Genomic DNA, 18,688 nt, shown 5'->3' with positions numbered 1-18,688 from the left:
TGATACAAATGTTAGACCTTTTGGTATTGTCCACAGGTCCCTGGGAATTTAATTTTTTCCAGTCTCTTTTCTACTGATCAAATTAAATAACCTCTACTGAACTTCAAGTTTACTGAGTCTTTCATCTCGTCTCAATTTGCTTTTGAACCCATCCAGTGAGATTTTACTTGTTACTGTATTTCTCAGCTCTAAAATTTCTATTTGGTTTTCTTTGTATCGTTTGTTTTTTTGCTAAGAGTTTCTATTTTTCCATTCATTTCTAAAGAGTTCACCCTTACTTCTTGAAACACTTTAATAATAGCTCCTTTTAAGTCTCTGTCAGATAATTCCAGCATCTGTGTCATGTTGGAGTTGGCATTGATTGTTTTTTCTCATGCAAATTGAGATTTTTCCAGGTTTTTTCTATGCCAAGTAATTTTTTTATCATATTCTGGGCATTTTCAGTATTATACAATCAGATTCTGGGTCTTATTTACATCCTATGGAGGTTTCTGATATTCCTATTTTAGAAAGCTATAAACCTGGTTGGATCCAGGCTGCAACTGTGGGCTGTGGTTCCAACATCAGTTCGGCCTTTGAAAAAAAGCCTCTGTAGCCCTATTCTGATCTGTCCCATGTGTGTACCACCTAGTGGTCAGTCTAGGATTTGGGGCATGGTCTGCCCTATAGTTAAATTCTCCAAGTCTGTATATGCTAAAAAAAAAAAAAAAAAAAGTCCCTTTTTATTCCTTATTTGTTTAGAATTTATCATGAGTGGGTGCTGAATTTTATCAAATACTTTTTCTGCATTTATTGAATGATTGCGGTTTTTCAATCTATTACTATAAGTGGTTTAAATTAGTAAAATTTCTAATATTTAACCATCTTTGCATACCTAGAATAAACCATACTTGGTTTACTTAGAATTATGATATAAACCTTTATTTTATTAGGACTTCTGTGTTTATGTTGATAAGCAAGATAGGAGAGAATTATAAAAACATTCTCCTACTGTCTTCAATTGGTTTTGGTATCAAAGTTATCCTAGCATCAGAATTAAGGGAGAGTGCTCCTCCTCCCACTTTAAAAAATTTTTTCTGGAACAGTTTATATAAGATTTTTGATACAGCATACCTAAAAAATCTGAATCCAGTTATTTTGGGAGAGGAGGTGAGCAGAGATAATTATTGATTTATTTTCTTGGCTAGATGACCATTTAAATTTTCTTTCTTCTTCAGTTGGTTTCAGTAATTTATATTTTTCTTTGGATACTTCATTTTGTTTAAGTTTTCAGAAATACTGGCATCATATTTTCAAATATATTATTTTAAAATATCCATTGCATCTGTAATTATCCATTCCTAAAACAGTTTACTGGTGCCTTCTCTTTTTTCTTCCTCAATACTGCCAGATGATTGTCTGTGGTAAACAGCGTAACATAGTGGTTAAGAACAGAACTCTTCAGCCAGATTGCCTAGGTTTGAATCCTAGCTCAGCAAATCACTAGTAGTAACTTTTGGCAAGTTATTTAATCTCTTTGTGCTTCGGTTTCCTCATCTGTAAAACAAGGATGAATTAGTAATAGTTTCTATCTCATTTGGTTGCTAGGATTACATAAGCTAGTATTTGCAAAGCACTTAGAAAAGTGCTACACAGTCGGCACTCTGTTATCTGCACATTCTGCATCCATAGATTCAACCAACTGTGGATTGAAAATATTCAGGACAAAACAAAAAAAGTCCCAAAAAGTAAAACTGGAAAATGCCGCACACCGAGCACTATGAATCCACACGAATAAAGTGCTGTGTTAAGGTACGCTGCTGCTGCCTCCTGCCATTCCACAGATCCTCAGTCTCTCTCCAGCCACTCACTGTTTCAGCATTGTTCATTTCACATGTCATTCGTTCGCCACTTGTGCTGCGTGTACCCTTTGTTTTTGTGAAGAAATGGTTCCTAAAAAGCAATTAAGTCGTCAAAGCAACCCCTCAGAGGCTAAGTGTGAGGGGGTTGAGGAAAGTGAGAGGAAGGAATTTAAAACCAGTAAGGGATGGCTGGCTAGCTATATAAAGTGCTACAGCCTCAAGAACTTAAAGATTACCGGAGAATCGGCTTTGGCTTATGCCAAGGCAGCATCAAGGTTCCCAGAAGAGCTCAAGAAACTCACGAAACATAAAGGTTACCTTCCAGAGCAAGTCTTCAACTGTGATGAAACAACTCTTTACATAGCATTTATATTACACTAGGTATTATAAGTAATCTAGAGATGATTTAAAGTATACAGGAGGATATATGTAGGTTATATGCAAATACTACGTCATTTTGTATAAGGAAATTAATTAAGCATCTGCCAATTTTGGTATCCACAGTGGGGTCCTGGAACCAATCTCCTGTGGATACCAAGGGATGATGTATTTGTGTCTGCTATGTAAATAAATAAAACATTGAATTAGAGTTTTCAAAGAATCGGCTTTTGATTTTGTTGATACTTTGTCTTTTTATTATCAATTTTAGTGATTTCTGCTTTTTATTATTTGCTTCCGTTTACTTTGTTTCTTTTTGACTTGTGTTACATTATTAACTAATTAATTTCTAACTTTATTGCTCTTTTCCAACATAAAGTAGCACTTGGGCTGAACCCTACAAGTTTTGAATGTAACATTTCACTGTCACTCAGTTCTAAATATCTTCTATTTATTATTTCTTAACTCGAAAATAATTTCAGAAATTTAAAAAATCATTTTTCAGTTAGGATTTTTTTCCTTCAAGGTTATCTCTGTTATGGATTTCTAACTTAACTGATTCCTGGTCAGCATATTTATTCTGTTTATTATCAACTTTGGAAATGAGACACTTGCTTTATGGCCTAATATGCAACAGATTTTGTAAAGGTCATATGTTCTTTGGAAAAAAATTGGTCATTACCCTGTTTTCATGCAAGTAACATGTGCCTTCCCACCCGCCCCCCCGGCAAGGTATTTTTAGAAGTGCCACTAAGCCAATTTTTTAAAAAATGTTGCTGTCAATATGTTGGCATCTCCTGCCTGGAGGGGAGACGAGAGGGCAGAGGGGGTCAGGAGCTAGCCAAATGGACACAAAAAGAGAGAGTGGAGGGAAGGAGTGTGCTGTCTTATTAGGAAGAGAGCAATTAGGAGTATATAACAAGGTGTTTATAAATTTCTGTATGAGAGACTGACTTGATTTGTAAACTTTCACTTAAAGCACAATAAAAATAAAATTAAAAAAAAGAACAAGAATGGGAAAATGGAAAAAAAAATGCTGCTGTCAAAAAAAATGAGCACAGCGTGCTTATGAATATACCTCACAGGGGGAGGGAGCAGTCAGCAAACAAATGTAGAAGGCCTATAAAAAATGAGCACAGCGTGCTTATGAATATACCTCACAGGGGGAGGGAGCAGTCAGCAAACAAATGTAGAAGGCCTATACTATTTGCGTAAAAATACGGTAGATCTCTTATTTCTGGGTGTAGTGCTGTACATTTGTCTACTAGATTAAGTTTGCTAAATATGTTGGTCAAATCTTTTATATCTTTTTTCTTGACAACTTCATTTATCAATTATTGAGAGAGGTGTCTTAGAATCTCTCATTCAAATGAAGGATTTGTTAATTTTTCCTTATAGTTGTTGGTTTTGGCTTTACATATGCTGACTGCATTTGTGCTTTTCACACCACCATCTAAATCATTTGGTAACACAGCACATGCAAGGTTTGACAGGAGAGGGTACTCACCTGTAAGATGGGCGCCGTGCTAGGATCCCGTGGGCTTTCTGTGAGGAGCCTATGCTGTCAGATGAGTCCTGAGACTCCTCACTTTCTGATAAGGATGATGCCTGAAAAACACAACTGATTTTACTATGATGAACAATGCAGATGGAAAAAGAATTAAATCAAATTTTTAGTTTCATAAAAAACTGTCTCCTGCCACCCAAATTCATTTGTACATTAGCTCTAAGGTTATTAATACTAGGACCTAAAAAAAGGAACAGAAATGAAGACAATTTATTCCAGGAGCCCACACTAATTAGAGAAAATATAACACAGCAGGTCCAGAACTAGTAAGAAAGTCTATCCCCAAATTAATGCAATACTATTCCACTAGAGTGTGAAGACCCATATCTGATTTCCATCCCACTTCTATACTGATGCACATTACTCAAAGCCTTTGGTCATTAATGATATCTGATTTGGATTTTGGACACGCTAAGTTTGAAATGCCTATCAGATATCCAACTGGTAACACTGAGGAGACAGCTGGATATACAAGCCTAAGGAGGTTCAGGGAAGCAGTCTGGAGTAGATGTATAAATTTGGGAGTTGTAGCTTTCTGGATAGTCCTTAAAGCCATGAGATTAGATGAGCTCACTAAGGGAGTAAACAGAGATAGAGAAAACAACCAAGGACTGACCCAGAAACAGACTAACATTAAGAGATTGATGAGAAGTGGAGCAACCAGCAAATGAGACTGAGAAGGAGCCACCAGTGAGGCTGATGGAAAATCAAAGGAGGTGTCCTGGAAAACTACTGGAGCTGGTGTATCGAGGAGAAAGGAGCGATGAACTATGTTAAATGCTACTAACAAGTGAAGTAAAACAAAAACTACGAACAGACAATTAGATTTAGCAAGGTGAAGTTACTGGCAAAGGCAGGTATAAACATACACAATTTTAAAACTTGTAATTAGCTTTATCTCATTTCACAATTAAATGAGTTGAAACAAAGCACTCGGTACCTGGCACATGGTAAACATATAATAAACGTTAACTATATTAATAATAAACCATTTAGAACTATGTCAACATAATAACTACATGCAAGTTTTAAGCTATAGCAGTATTTTATAATTGAGAAAAGTTATTTTCAATTTTTAAAATGTATTTCATTTTCCAACATTTGTCCAAAGCTGGATTGTGACACCTTCATTTAAAGCTTCATCTTCATTTAAAAGTAAAATAACTCAACAGGCTTCTAGAAGGGACATATGAAATCAATTCTACGTTTAGTCACTGTCTACAGAAAGCCTTCCCCTAAACTATTTAGACTCAGACCTTAAATTTTCAGAGAAGCTTGTTTTACAAACTACAATATCTTCAAAAATGAGCACCAATATACAACTACTCATTTATACCTTACCATATAAAATCTATTATCTTTTGATAGAAAAGAAATAACTGGTTGCTACTTAATTAACTAATAATAATTAAGAAAAATCTGCCACTTCTGTCTTTTCAAGTGCGCTGGATATTCCATTTCTAAACTAATCCTTTACCTATTTTTATTGTTGTCCTTAAATCTACTCCAAGGCCTCCCACTGAATTCAAGTAAGAAAATAATTTCTAAAACTAAAGGGTTACTTGGAACTAAGATCAAATATTTTTCTTTAATGACAGAACCAGCCAATAAAAGTAGAATCTTATCTAGAGTACAAATAGCTAGATGTAGCTCTAGAGCTGACAACACTGCCAGCTATGATATAATTCAAGAGGAAACAATGAGGCATACAGTTTTTCTTCCAGGATGGCTGTTTCTAAAAATCAGAGACGACCAAAGCCATTCTGGGATTTATCACAGCCACAAGATAAAATGGGCAGTATAAAGAAAAGAAACCTAACATGGTTCTTTTCTTCCGACTGTTATCAGGTGTTAATATGAAGATGTAGAAATAAAAATGAGAACTTTACTGTGAGAGAACTCTCTTTTGTTTGACCTCCATAAAGCAAAAGGTAGGTACTGTTTTACCTCTCTAAGACTCAAACATCATCACCCTTGCACTTCGGAATTCTCCTTTTCATGAAGTACCACTGGGACAAAAGGTTGTTTCCCTTTAAAAAAATCCTGCATTCTCTTAAATTCTAAGCAGTAACTTTCCCAAAAATTGTCTTCTACTTTTACTAGGTAGTATACACATGAAACTAGGAAATTTTTAAACTTTCCTATTTACCTCATTTGTTCTATAATCTAATTTCTAAGACAACTTTGTTTTCTTGGTTTATAATATCATAACTATAGCAATTTCAGTGTGTCCGAAGACTCGGGGTATAAAAGTCCCCACTCTTGCCACTAAGTCTTCGAATTTCTGTACCGTTTGCACGTGTGGTGGGTGAATTACAGAAGACTGAGCTGTCTGGATGACCCCCTGAACCTGTACTTGCTCTCCAGGAAGAGGTACAATTGTCACTGGCGCAGATCCTCTTAGTGACATCTAAGAACAAATAAAAATTCAATTAACAAAATATATATTGCACCTATGCATATAAGACAGCTGAGTTCTTAACACTAAAAAACACATTTCAGAACTGATTATATTTAATCATATCTATTCACCAAACATTAAGTACTCTCTAAGGAACAGAGACTGAACTAGATGTTGAGAATATAAATTAACTACAATGAACGGAATACAAGTTATAATAGAGGAAAGGAAGAAAATACTGTACTGTGGCAGCAAAGAAGGGGTGTTAGTTAATTTAGCTGGTCCCAAAAGATAATTCCCTGAGGGTTGGAAGGTGTTTCAGGCAGAGGAAATGATTTGGTGAAACATGGAAGCTCTTTAGAACATGTTATTCTGAAGAGATCTGGTTGAAAACCAATCAAGAAATCAAGGGTCAAAATGTAAGAGAAATACCAACTTTGGTCAATGTGTTTAAAAGAAAAATAAAACATTTCAAGAAAATAATTGAATCATGAAATTGGAATTTATTTCTGTGGAAATTAGATGGGGTTTCATGGAAATATAACCAATAAAATGCTAAACCAAGGAAAGTCCACCTGTCATCCTTCAAGGTTCTTCTCAGGTTCTACCTCTCCCAGGTTTTCTCTGGTATTTTCAGTTAATGCAGATTTCGCCTTCCTTTGGAGTAGTGTGGTTCAAACCACTCCTCTTGAATTTAAATAACAAAATAAAACCCCAGGCTGCTTCTCTGTCCTGAACGTCGCCTTCCGGCTGCTTCTCTGTCCTGAACGTCGCCTTCCTGAATTCTCCTCTTTTTCTTTCTTTGCATCAGGCCCCAGGAACACTGCCTTCCTTCCCTTTCACCAAACGTTCTCTTCCCTTTCCCAACGCTGGATGAGAATCCAGTCTCATCATCCCCAAAAATGCCCAAGGCCATAAAATTTTGCATGTAAAATTTTATCCAGGTATTCTAATACCCAAACACATGGATACAGAAATTTAGGAATAAAAATAAACAGAACTCACAAATCTAAAGAGTCCATCTCAACAGTTACCATTACACTCATAGAAAATAAATGAAAGGTCTCTTCCTCTTTCAGACCCCAACTGAAGCTAATGAGAACAATGCAGACAGACAAATTTATAATGAGATGAATATACTTTGCTAGCAATTCCAGTGATTTAGTGCAGACTGTGGGCCTGGCAGATGAAAGACGGAAAGAAGCACCAGATTTTATTTTAGCTAGTAGTAGTCCCTTCCCCCTTATTGTCATTGTTCTTCTAACCTCACAGAACAGTCATTACTCAGGGTCTCAAACTCTGGTGTCCTCACACCCCCCTTTCAAGCCTGATAATCCAAATCCTGAGAGAGTTCTCAACAGAGAAAAAGAAGGAGCCAGTCCCCCAATTTTAACCTGAGGTTAAAACCACAGATGATTGCCTCCGCCCATTATTTTTCAGTGCTAACAGAATTTCTGCAATGACAGAAATGTTCTATAACTGCACTATCCAATATGGTTAACCGCTAGCCACATGTGAACACAGAGCACTTGAAATGTGGCTAGTGTGACTGAGGGACTGATTATAATTTTATTTAATTTTAATTAAAATTGAAGTAGCCATTGTGGCTTGTTGCCACCATATTGGACACTGCAGTTCTAGATCTTTAGAACTGTAAAAGCTGCAGGTGTACTATGACCCCAAAATCAGGACCCCTCTTAGGAGGTGATGGAAGAGGTGAAAAGAAAAAGATTTTTCTGGAGCTGCTGTGGTTAAGCAGAGAGCTGCTGGACTAAAGCCCCGATCTCCTCCCCTTCTGTGCAGTAGCAAGCTCAAAGTTCCTCTTCTGTAAGGGAGTGGAACAGAAATTAGCAGAATCCTAATTAGGTTACCCAGGACTGTAAACACTTGGTTCAGGGGAAAAATAGGTAGAATGACACGAGAAAAGAACTCTCTATTTGGCCAGAGTTTGAATCCAAAGTCTTCTAACTCCAAAAAGGCACAAAGGCTTTGGAGTCAGACAGGTCAGGGTTGATTTTCAGCTAAAAAAAAGCTCACTAGCTGTGTGATGCTAAGCAAATTACTTCACCTCTCAAGGACTCAGTTTCCTCCTTTGTAAAAAGAGCAATACTACAGTTTTTAAGTTAAGTGAGCAATATGCTAAAAATCAACGGTGGGGAGAAGGAATCTACATATATGGTTCTTATTTGGATTCTGATTCAACAAACTTAAAAAAAGGTGTGTGTATGCACACATGCACACACATACAATATAAATGACAATCAGGAAAATTTTAAACACTGAATGGATACTTGATGATATCAAGGGATCATTTTTTAGGTGTGATAATAGTATTATGGTTATGGTCAAAAAAACCCAAATTCGTTGCCATCGAGTTGACTCCGACCCATAGCAACCGCACTGGACAGAACAGAACTACCCCGTAGGGTTTCCAAGGAGCAGCTGGTGAGTTCAAACTGCCAACCTTTTGGTTAGCAGCCTTAGAGCTTAACCACTGCACTACCAGGGCTTAAGTCAATCCCTTTTGAGATATAAGAGAAAGAAGCAAGAAGAGAGACAGGGGACCTCATACCACCAAGAAACAAGAGCCAGGAGAATAGCATATCCTTTGGACCTAGGATCCCTGCACTGAGAAGCTCCTCAATCAGGGAAGATTGATGACAAGGAACTTCCCCCAGAGCTGACAGACAGAAAGCCTTTCCCTGGAGCTGGCACCATGAATTTGGACTTCTAGCCTCCTAGACTGTAAGAGAATAAATTCCTCTTTGTTGAAGCCATCCACATGTGGTATTTCTGTTAAAGCAGCACTAGTTAACAAAGACGAAATTCTTCAAAGGAGTCCTTATATTTTAGAGATACATATTGAAATATTTAAGGCTGAAATGATATCTAGGATTTGCTTCAATTCATATATAATCCAGTCGGTGATAGAGGGAGAAGACAAGAAGCCATGAGTTAATAACTGTTGAAACTAGGTGATGGGAACCATGATGATTCAACCTAATATTCACTTATTCTGAAAATGTTTGAAAGTTTCCACAGTAAGTTTTCTGAAGAGTACTCAGCACAATAGTAAACACATTAAGAAGTGTTTGGTCCCGTCTGGCTTCCAAGTCCAATGCTCTTTCCAAGACATCCCTACCAGTGCCAATCAAGTTTCTACAACCTCTCCCTCTCTGTTTTCAGTTTGTTTCCCATACATCAAGTATATATTGTTTTGCTTTTTCATTTCAAAGAAAAAGAGGGTGAAGACTGTTTTGACATTATTTGGAATAATGATTTGTTAATTACCACAGTATCAACTCCAGCAAACCCTTAAGCCCATGGTCGCTGCTCAGTTCTTAAGATATTAGAGCTGTTAAGTCAAAATACAGTTGAAAAATTATATGAACAAGGTCTTCACATCTAGTTCACTTATTTAATGTAAAGATACATTTAACTGTAATTTTGTGATTTTCAATTTTTTTCCATAATTACGTCTATACTGTACTTGCTGAAAAATGTCACTCTTCCTAAGCCTCGAGGATTCAAATGATCCTTGACACAGGGTAAACAATTAGAACTGACTGGAATAGAGAATTCCCACCCAATAGCATGCTTTCAGGAGAATGCTATATCCATTTATCTCTCATACAAGTATTTACTATTTTTCTTTAAAGTATCTCCTTTTAAAAACTCAAATATACTTAAAACTTTATTTCATTAATAGAAAGGAGTACCACTTGCCATAATTATATGGTAACTATAAAAATAAATATAATGAAAACACTACTGTTATTAAATCTTTTTTATTTAAAAACTAAACACACAAAAGACATTAAAAAAAAAAATTCCTTAAATGGTCTACAAAGTCCAGTGCAGAATCTCAAGCCACGATCCCCTAGTTCTGCCCATAGTAGAGTTTGACAGGCCCTTCTACTTCTCATGTTCCCTCCCAGCACAAGGTATTGGCACAGGACATTTCCTCACATGCCTAGAAAATTCTCCCTTCCTTTCTGCGAAGTTAACACCTATTCACCCTTCAGATCTCAACTCAAGAGCACTTCCAGAGTAAAGTTGTCCTGTCCCTGACTGGCTGAATCCCCTATTATAAACTCTGAAAAGTCTACCTTCTATTCTTTGTAGCACTTCTCAGGCTTGCAGTTTTACAGCTGGGTGAGTATCTGGCCCATGTCTTGTCTCCTCTTGTCTCCACTAGGTAGCAAGTGCCATGAGGAAGAGAAATTTGCCTCTTTGTGCTCCACACTGTATTCCCAGCTAGGGTCTTAACCAACTGGCACACTGATGGTAAATGTATCATTGTTTAGTGAATTAATGAAATAGGCTCTAGACTCTGGACATTATAACGCAGTGAATACACAATTTCTTCTGGGTGTATCTTTTATCCCTCCAACTTGAATTTTACATTTCCTCACTTTAGGATGGAGCCCTGGCAGCACAGTGGTTACAAGCTGGGCTGCTAACCAAAAGGATGGTCGTTTGAATTCATCAGCCACTCCCTGGAAACCCTATGGGGCAGTTCTACTCTGTCCTACAGGGTTGCTATGAGTCGGAATCAACTCAACGACAATGGATATAGCACAATGAGTATCACTTCAGGACATGTGACAGCAATAGTGGTGGTGCACAGGAAATGACATCCGACTTTCCCAGCTTCCTCAACCAGCACGGCTAGGGGAAATGTCTTCTGCTCCAAGTTTTGACAGGCCCATTCCAATTGTTGACAGGTCATCTTGTTCCAACCAATGCCCTAACTTTCAAATAAGAAATCTGACGTCTGTGAATTCAACACATTAAAATAAAAATATTCATCCATGCCCCACCTAAAGAGACCTGGAATACCACCAGTGGTAGAGCAGGTACACTACACTAGAGAATTCGGGGGAGGGGAGATGTCAGATAAGCAAATCTAGGCAATATTGTATTTTTAATAACAGGACAATAAGTTTGAATTTAACAGATAACAAGACTCAATAAATGCTACCTATGTGCCAGGTACTATGCTAGACCTTCAAGATAAAAAACAGATAAAGACAAAATGATAGTTACTACCCTCAGAGCCAATTGCAAAGACACAGAATAAAAAGTTTTAAACATACTGTTTTAATACATACAAACATTAATTTGTTTTTAAAAGCCTGACTAAAAAGCAAAATTTCACACACACACACACACACACAAATGTATGAGAGTGCGTATGGAGGTGTGTGGAAAGAGAAGGAATACTGTGGCAAAAGCAAAAAAACAAAAGCAACTAGTATTCTGTCATCTAAAAAATGTTGTGGAGATAAGAAGAGGGAGAAGGTAGGGCAAAGTGGAGATACACTGGTTGGGAGACAATTCATGGGTCTCTACATCTACATGTCTTCTGAGCAGAGGCACTGACAACTTTTCAAGGATTTTTACATGATGAATAGCTTTGTAAGACAAAACTAGTATCTCCCTTCAGGGCACAGGATGGATTTTTTTGCTGTCCAGAATAATAAAAATAATATATCCCTTCAGGGCAAAAGTTGGGCAGGTTTGTTAGCAGCTCCCTTGAAAGACTGGAGTTTCCTAAGCTTGGGGTTCGTCAGCAATGATGCAAACCCACTGCATGTGCAGAATCCAATCTGCATCACCCCCATAGGACTTACAGAGCAAAGGGAGCTGATGTAAACATGAAGCTCATGCTGCATGCTGTTCTGTGAGTAAAGAAAAAGTCCTTTGTGATGACCCAAGAGTCTCAAGTCTTCTGCCAACATCCACAAAACTCAGGCAAGCTTGCTTGTTAGCTTGCAAGAAGGGTACAATCTCAGAACTGAGAAACCGTTTTATTTTTCCTAGAATCCAGGTTTCTGGGGTCCATGGAGTTGAAGTGACCCACCCAGGCCACTTGTCCTTAAGGTGTCTTTTTAAACCTTGAGCCTTTAAGGAGAATGTTTTCCTAAAGTCACCTTCAAGTCAAACAATAGCCTAATAAAAGCAGCTTAGACTGTTTTGCCTTAGGCATTGGCTGTTTTGGAGGATTATCTATGTCTAGTTGGTTTGAGAAACAAGAGCTCCTGACTCTGACTGGAAGGTGTGTTTTAGGATATATGGCATGTCCTTAATAACTGTTTTTACAAGTGACTGATCCTGAAACCCTGCATATGCTCTGACTCTATCTCCTGAGAAACTAACAAGAAAGGAATTTATGATGACCTTCAGGAGACTACCCTTCCCGGACCTGCTTTCACTATCCCCTTGCAGAGCGTCTTCCTGATACTTTCAGTTTGATGCTGCCCAATTTGAACGGTATCTACCCACAATAAACATATTCTGATAATTTCTGCTGTTTCTCTGTACATGTAAGCTTTTCACAGACCCTTCATAGCTGCTGACACTTCTTTGTCCTCTACTTCACTTATATTCTAAAGAATTTAGATTCTGACAGTAATACATCACTAGGCCAAAATATAAGGAAAATCAAGCACGCGTAAAAATAATGAGTAAACAGGATTGCCTATCTGGGCAAACTTGAACTGCCCTTAAAGGAGATGAGGACAAAAAGGCCAGGGTTTTCTCTAGGTAAGAACAGGAGATCCTTTCCTATTAAGCTGGTACTTCCAAAGGGCCATACCATCAGGGTAAGGTAAATAAAAGACAGTAGCATTGGTATTACTATTTTTTTGCAGGGGTCGGGGGACGACAGACCTACAGCCCAAATTAATATCACCAAGGTAGTCCAAAAAGAGGATCAATCTCTGAAACTGGTCTCCCAGGCATGCAGCAATAGTACATTCTTTCTGGAGGAAGGTATTCTCATCCCAGGCCACAAAGAATTCCCACAAATAATTTTTCAAGATCCCTGGGCAGTAAGGGATAAGACACAACCAACTACACATAGCACCATAAGGAATAAGACACAACCAACTACACATGGCACCGTGAGCAAGAAGCAACAAGAGACATCAGAATCAGACCCAAATGATTTTAGATACTGGAATTATCATAGATTATAAAACAATTATGCTTACTATGTTCAAAGGAACAGAGTAGATAAACACACTATGCTTCAAGATAAACTTGAAAATATTCTGAGGCATCAGAAAATGACAGAAAATTTGGAAAAGAACTAAATAATTTTCTAGAAATAAAAATACAATACTTAGAATTTAACAACCATTGTTCAGATATACCAGATTACACAGAGCTAAAGGAAGAATTAGTGAGCTAGAAAACAGGTCAGAAAAATTACTTGGACTGTAGCACAGAGACAATCAAATGGCAAGTATATAAGGGAGTTTTGGAAACATGGAGGATAGCAAAAGGAGTACAGGGAGAATGGGTAAGAGGCAAAAAGTGAGATGACTGAAAACGTTAACACAACTAATGACAGACACCAATCCATAGACTAAAGCCTAATAACTCTCAAGTGGGATAAATAAAAATAATTCTGTACCTAGCACAACATAATGGAAACTGCGAAACAGTTAAAGACAAATCCTATAAAAGAAGCCAAAGGAAAAAAAGGTATTTAAAATAGCAGTAGTCTACTGACCTCTCCACAGCAACAACAGAAAACAGAAGCCAGCAAAATGGTTATATATATATATATATATATAAATATATAAATATATATAACCTAGAATTCTACGCCCAGTGAAAATAGCTTTTGAGAATGAGGATGAAATAGATATTTGTAAATGAACAAGAACTGACATCATCACCATCAGCAGACCCACATTAGAGAAAATTCTCAAGTAGTGGCTCACAACTGAAAACGACTTGGCCCAAGGACATCTGACAACATCTAGGGACATTTCTAGTTTTTGCAACTGAAGGATGCCACTGACATATAATAGGCAGAGGCCAGGGATGCTTCTAAACATCCCACAATGCACAGCCTCTCAAAACAAAGAATTATCCAGCCCAAAATGGCAATAGTGCTGAGGTTGTTCTAAATCATATATCATGAAACCTGTGAGAGTTGGAACTCGATGGGACTACCTTGTTTTTCCAGGTCTCACAAGTTTTCTGCCTTTGACAGGGTGCAGTCTTACCACTTTTCTATTAGTCGCTTTAGTGGAAGGAAAATATTAGAGTTTTCCGTCTCTGACAGGTTCCCACCTGACACACGTTCCAGCTTTCACAGGTTTCGCTGTATTTAGGTAAAAGAAAAGTGATCTCAAATAGAAACTCAGACACGTAGGAACTGAAGAGCAAAGAAACTGGTAAATGCTTGGGGAAAAGAGCTAACACTGACTGTATAAAATAATTATGATGTTTTATGGTATTAAAATAGAAAGATAAAATTAAAGCCCTAACGATGTTGTGTGCTGTCAAGTCAATTCTGACTTATAGTGACCCTATATGACAGAGTACAACTGTCCCATAGAGTTCTCTAGGCTACAATCTCTATGGGAGTAATCTTTTCTCCCAGAGCCTTTGATAGGTTTGAACTGCTGACCTTTTTGGTTAAGCAGTCAAATGGCTTCCTCTAATAACAACAAGTCAGAAAGAGAATGAAGATAAATGCTCTAATGTCTTTCTCTTGTCTGGGAGGAGAGTGAAGTATTGATTAACTTTACTAAGTATGCATGTGGTAATTAAGATAATCACTAAAAAGTAGAAAGAGTTCTTATATGGTCCAAAATGATACAAGTCATGTCGGAATGGAATGAGAAGCAATAATCCAAAAGAAGACACGAAAGGAGAAAAAAAAAAAAACAAAGAACATCTGGGTCAGAAAACACACAAAATAAGATTGCAGGTTTAATCCTTCATGTAACAATAATTATGATAAATGTACACAGATCAAAACACAAAGACTAGGAGGCTAGATTTAAAAAAAAACTCCAGTGACATACTGTTAATAAGAGACACATCTAAAACATACGGATACAGAAGGTTTGAAAGTGAAAATGCAGGAAAAAGACATGCCATCAAAATACTAACTAAATTAAAGTCATATTAAAACACATTTTTACCCATTGCCATTGAGTCAATTCCGACTCAAAGTGACCCTATAGGTCAGAGTAGAGTTTCCAAGGAGCTCCTGACGGATTCCAACTGCTGACCTTTTGGTTAGCAGCCGTAGCACTTAACCACTATACCACCAGGGTTTCCAAAGTCATATTAATTTCTGTTAAAACAGACCTTAAGGCAAAAGCCATTTCTAGAGATAAATACACAGATAAGAGAGACAATTCTCCAGGAAAATGAACAATTTAAAATATGCATGCATCTAATAACATAGCCTCAATAACATGCAGTCAGTCACACAGCATACATCGAAGGACCACTAGGAGAACGAAACAAGCCTGTAATTATAATGTAAGATTAACACATTTCTCTGTTATTCATACAACAAGCAAAGCATGATAAAGATATAGAAAATTTAAACATGACCAGTAAAAACAGAGAACACTGCATTCACCAACTGTAGATATACCTTCTTTTCAAGAATACATCAAACATTTACAAAAATGTACCACAGGTTCTATGAGATCACAGTAGTACTGCGAATTATTTCCTGATTTATTAATTTTGTGACCAAAATCATACACATTCCATTACCTCATATGAAAAGATACTAAAAAAACCCACTAAAGAACCACAAAATTGTTTCTGGAATAAAAAAGTACTCGGAATTGCAACACTATATAGAAAAATGCACCGAATATGAAAAATTTGAGATACAAACTAATTTTTTTAATGCATTCAGCAAAATTGGAATCTTTTTTCCCCTAAATTTTTGTTGTTGCTAAGAATGTACACAGCAAAACATATACCAATGCAGCAGTTTCTACATGTACAATTTAGTGACATTGATTATGTTCTTCAAGAATTCCCACCCTCCTTTTCTGAGTTGTTCCTCCCCCATTAACACAAACCCACTGCCCCTAAGGTTCATAATCATTCGAGTTGCTGTTGTCAATTTGATCTCAAGAGACAGTTCTTCAAAGAGCATAATGCTCAAGGCAGATCTTTTTTTTTACTAGTTAAACTGAACTATTGTTTGGTTTTAAGAACACTTCAGGGGATACTTTTGGTTTAAGGTTTAAAAATTATCTCAGGGCAATAGTTTCAGGGCTCCACCCATCCTTCATGGCTCCAGAAATCTGGACTCCATGAGAATCTGAAATTCTGGTCTACATTTTTCCCCTTCTGATCAGGATTCTTCTATGGAATCTCTGATCAAAATGTTCAGTAACCATCCAGTTTTTCTTGTCAAAACTGGGGTCTTAACTATAAGGGAAGAAACTTGCTGGTCACGGTTCTCTGAACAGTGGTATATAACACAATGTACTAAGTTTTCTTCGAAGACACAATCTTTGTCCTTGGGTAGTCCTACACCACAAAGTCCTCTTTTATCAACAGGGAATGCCAGCATTTGTATACGTATTTCTTTTGGAAACATTCACATATTTTGAGAACTTCTTGGGTTTCCAACATCCAGACATTTTTAGTGACCTTACTAACTCCATCTTAACACATTACGATACTATTTTGCTAATATTACACTTCAGTTGTAGGTTAAAAAATTCACTCCACATTTTGGGGTACATCCATGTCTTACCATAGATTGTCATGATGACTCCTCTTTTAAGTTTTCCCCCATTCACTGGTTAACTTATTGTGAGCCCTTTTGGTCTATTAGTTCACCCATATTTTGGGCTGTAATTGAACAATTTTATGGGCCAAGTCCAGGGTATTATAACCGCAGGCAGAGTTATTATAAGATGATATATCTACATAATCCTAAAATGTCTATTATAGATAAAATTTTATTACAGTATGGAATTTGCTAAATCACATTTACTCTCCTATCCCACTGAATAAATTATAGATTTAAAAAAAACAGAACCAAACCCACTGTCGTCAAGTCGATTCTGACTCACAGCGACTCTGTATGACAGGGTAGAACTGCCCCACAGGGTTTCCAAGGCCGTAAATCTTTACGGAAGCAGACTGCCACATCCTTCTCCCACAAAATGGCTGGTGGGTTCGAATCGCCAACCTTTCAGTTAGCAGCTGAGCTATAAACACATTTTCTCTTACCTTCCTAAGCTAAGAACCATTTCATGCTGACTTCAAAACAAATATATAGTTGATAAGAAAATCTGATCTGTTCCTAGCTCTTGATCTGCCTTCAAAAAAAAAAATGTTTTCAAACACTCATGGAATATTCACCAAAATAGGCCACATCGTGCATCATAAAACAAACTTTAGCAAATTTAAAAGGGCTATAATCAAACACAGTATATGTCATGACCACAAGAGAATTAAACTAGAAATCAGTAACAGAAAGAGAACAGACTAATCTTCAAACACATGGAAGTTAAAAACAGCATACTCCTATGATCCATGGGTCAAAGAGGGAAGTCTCAAAAGAAATTTAAAAATTCCACAGAACACAATGAAAATACAACATATCAAAGTTTGTGGTAACAGTCAAAACAGTGCTTAGAAGGAAATTTATAGACTAAACAGTTTCATTAGCAAAAAAGAAAGATCTCAAGTCAATAACCTAAATTTCTTCCTCAAGAAACTAGAAAAAGAGCAAAATAAACCCCAAGCAAGCAGAAGGGAGGGAATAACACACAGCAGAAATTAATGAAGTGGAAAGCAGGGAACAGTAGAGAAGAATCACTGAAACAAAAAGCTGGTTCTTCTGGAAAAAAAAAATCATTAAAATCTACTGATTTTATTAATAGAGATTAATAAAATCAATCCGTTAACAAAATGAACAGAGATGAAAAGAGAAAAGACATAAACACCAGTGTCACAACAGGTCCTGCAGCCATTATACAGACAGACAATAATACAAACAACTCTAATTAATAAATTCAACACCTTAAGAGAAACAAATTCCTCAAAAATCACAAACTACCAAAGTTTAGCCAAGATGAAATAGTTACCCTTAATAGTTCTATAACCATTTAACAAATTAACCTCTAATTTAGAAGCTCCCAAAAATGAAGTTTCTAGGCCCAGAACATTTCACTGCAGAATTCTACCAAACATTAAGGAGTATTAATGCCAATGTTATATAATACCTTAAAGAAAATAGAAGAGGAGGCAGTATTTCAACACTCCTTTTATAAGTCCTAAGGCATTACAACCCCCATGCGTCTGTCAGTTTGTCGTACTGTGGGAGCTTGCGTGTTGCTGTGACGCTGGAAGCTATGCCACTGGTATACAAATACCTGCAGGGTCACCCAGTGTGGATATGTAGCAAAACCTACTGGGATGATTTTATTGTTAAGTATCTTTACTGGGATATAGTTCACATACCATAAAATACCTTGTTGGTGGTGATTTCAAACGACAATGGGAGGAAAGGAATTGGAGAAAGTGAGTACAGACACCCTCTTCTAGGAGTCTGGCTGTCAAGAAGAGCAAAGAAATAGATAAAAAGCTGGAGGGGGAGCTGGGGTTAAGAAATATCCTTTAAGAAATAAGAGCTATGTTATGGATTGAACTGTGTCCCACAAAAATGTGTGTCTACTTGCTTAGGCCATGATTCCTAGTATT

General features: G+C 37.0%; 1 protein-coding gene across 2 annotated transcripts in view; it reads right to left on the bottom strand.

Moving 5' to 3' along the window:
- Positions 1-18,688, bottom strand: part of ATF1 (activating transcription factor 1) — a 74,705-nt gene that overhangs the window by 38,011 nt on the left and 18,006 nt on the right. The window contains exons 3-4 of one of the 2 annotated variants that reach the window (XM_049883105.1): positions 6,077-6,196; positions 3,727-3,827 (exon numbers count right to left, since the gene is read on the bottom strand). In XM_049883105.1, coding sequence (XP_049739062.1) covers positions 3,727-3,827; positions 6,077-6,196 — 221 coding nt within the window. The remainder of the gene's footprint in view (positions 1-3,726; positions 3,828-6,076; positions 6,197-18,688) is intronic. The other variant, XM_049883106.1, reaches the window with a different exon arrangement.

This window comes from Elephas maximus, chromosome 4 (assembly GCF_024166365.1).
Source record: "Elephas maximus indicus isolate mEleMax1 chromosome 4, mEleMax1 primary haplotype, whole genome shotgun sequence".
NCBI lineage: Eukaryota > Metazoa > Chordata > Mammalia > Proboscidea > Elephantidae > Elephas > Elephas maximus.
Note: the sequence above shows the minus strand (reverse complement) of the source record. Positions and strands in the feature narration are given on the sequence as shown.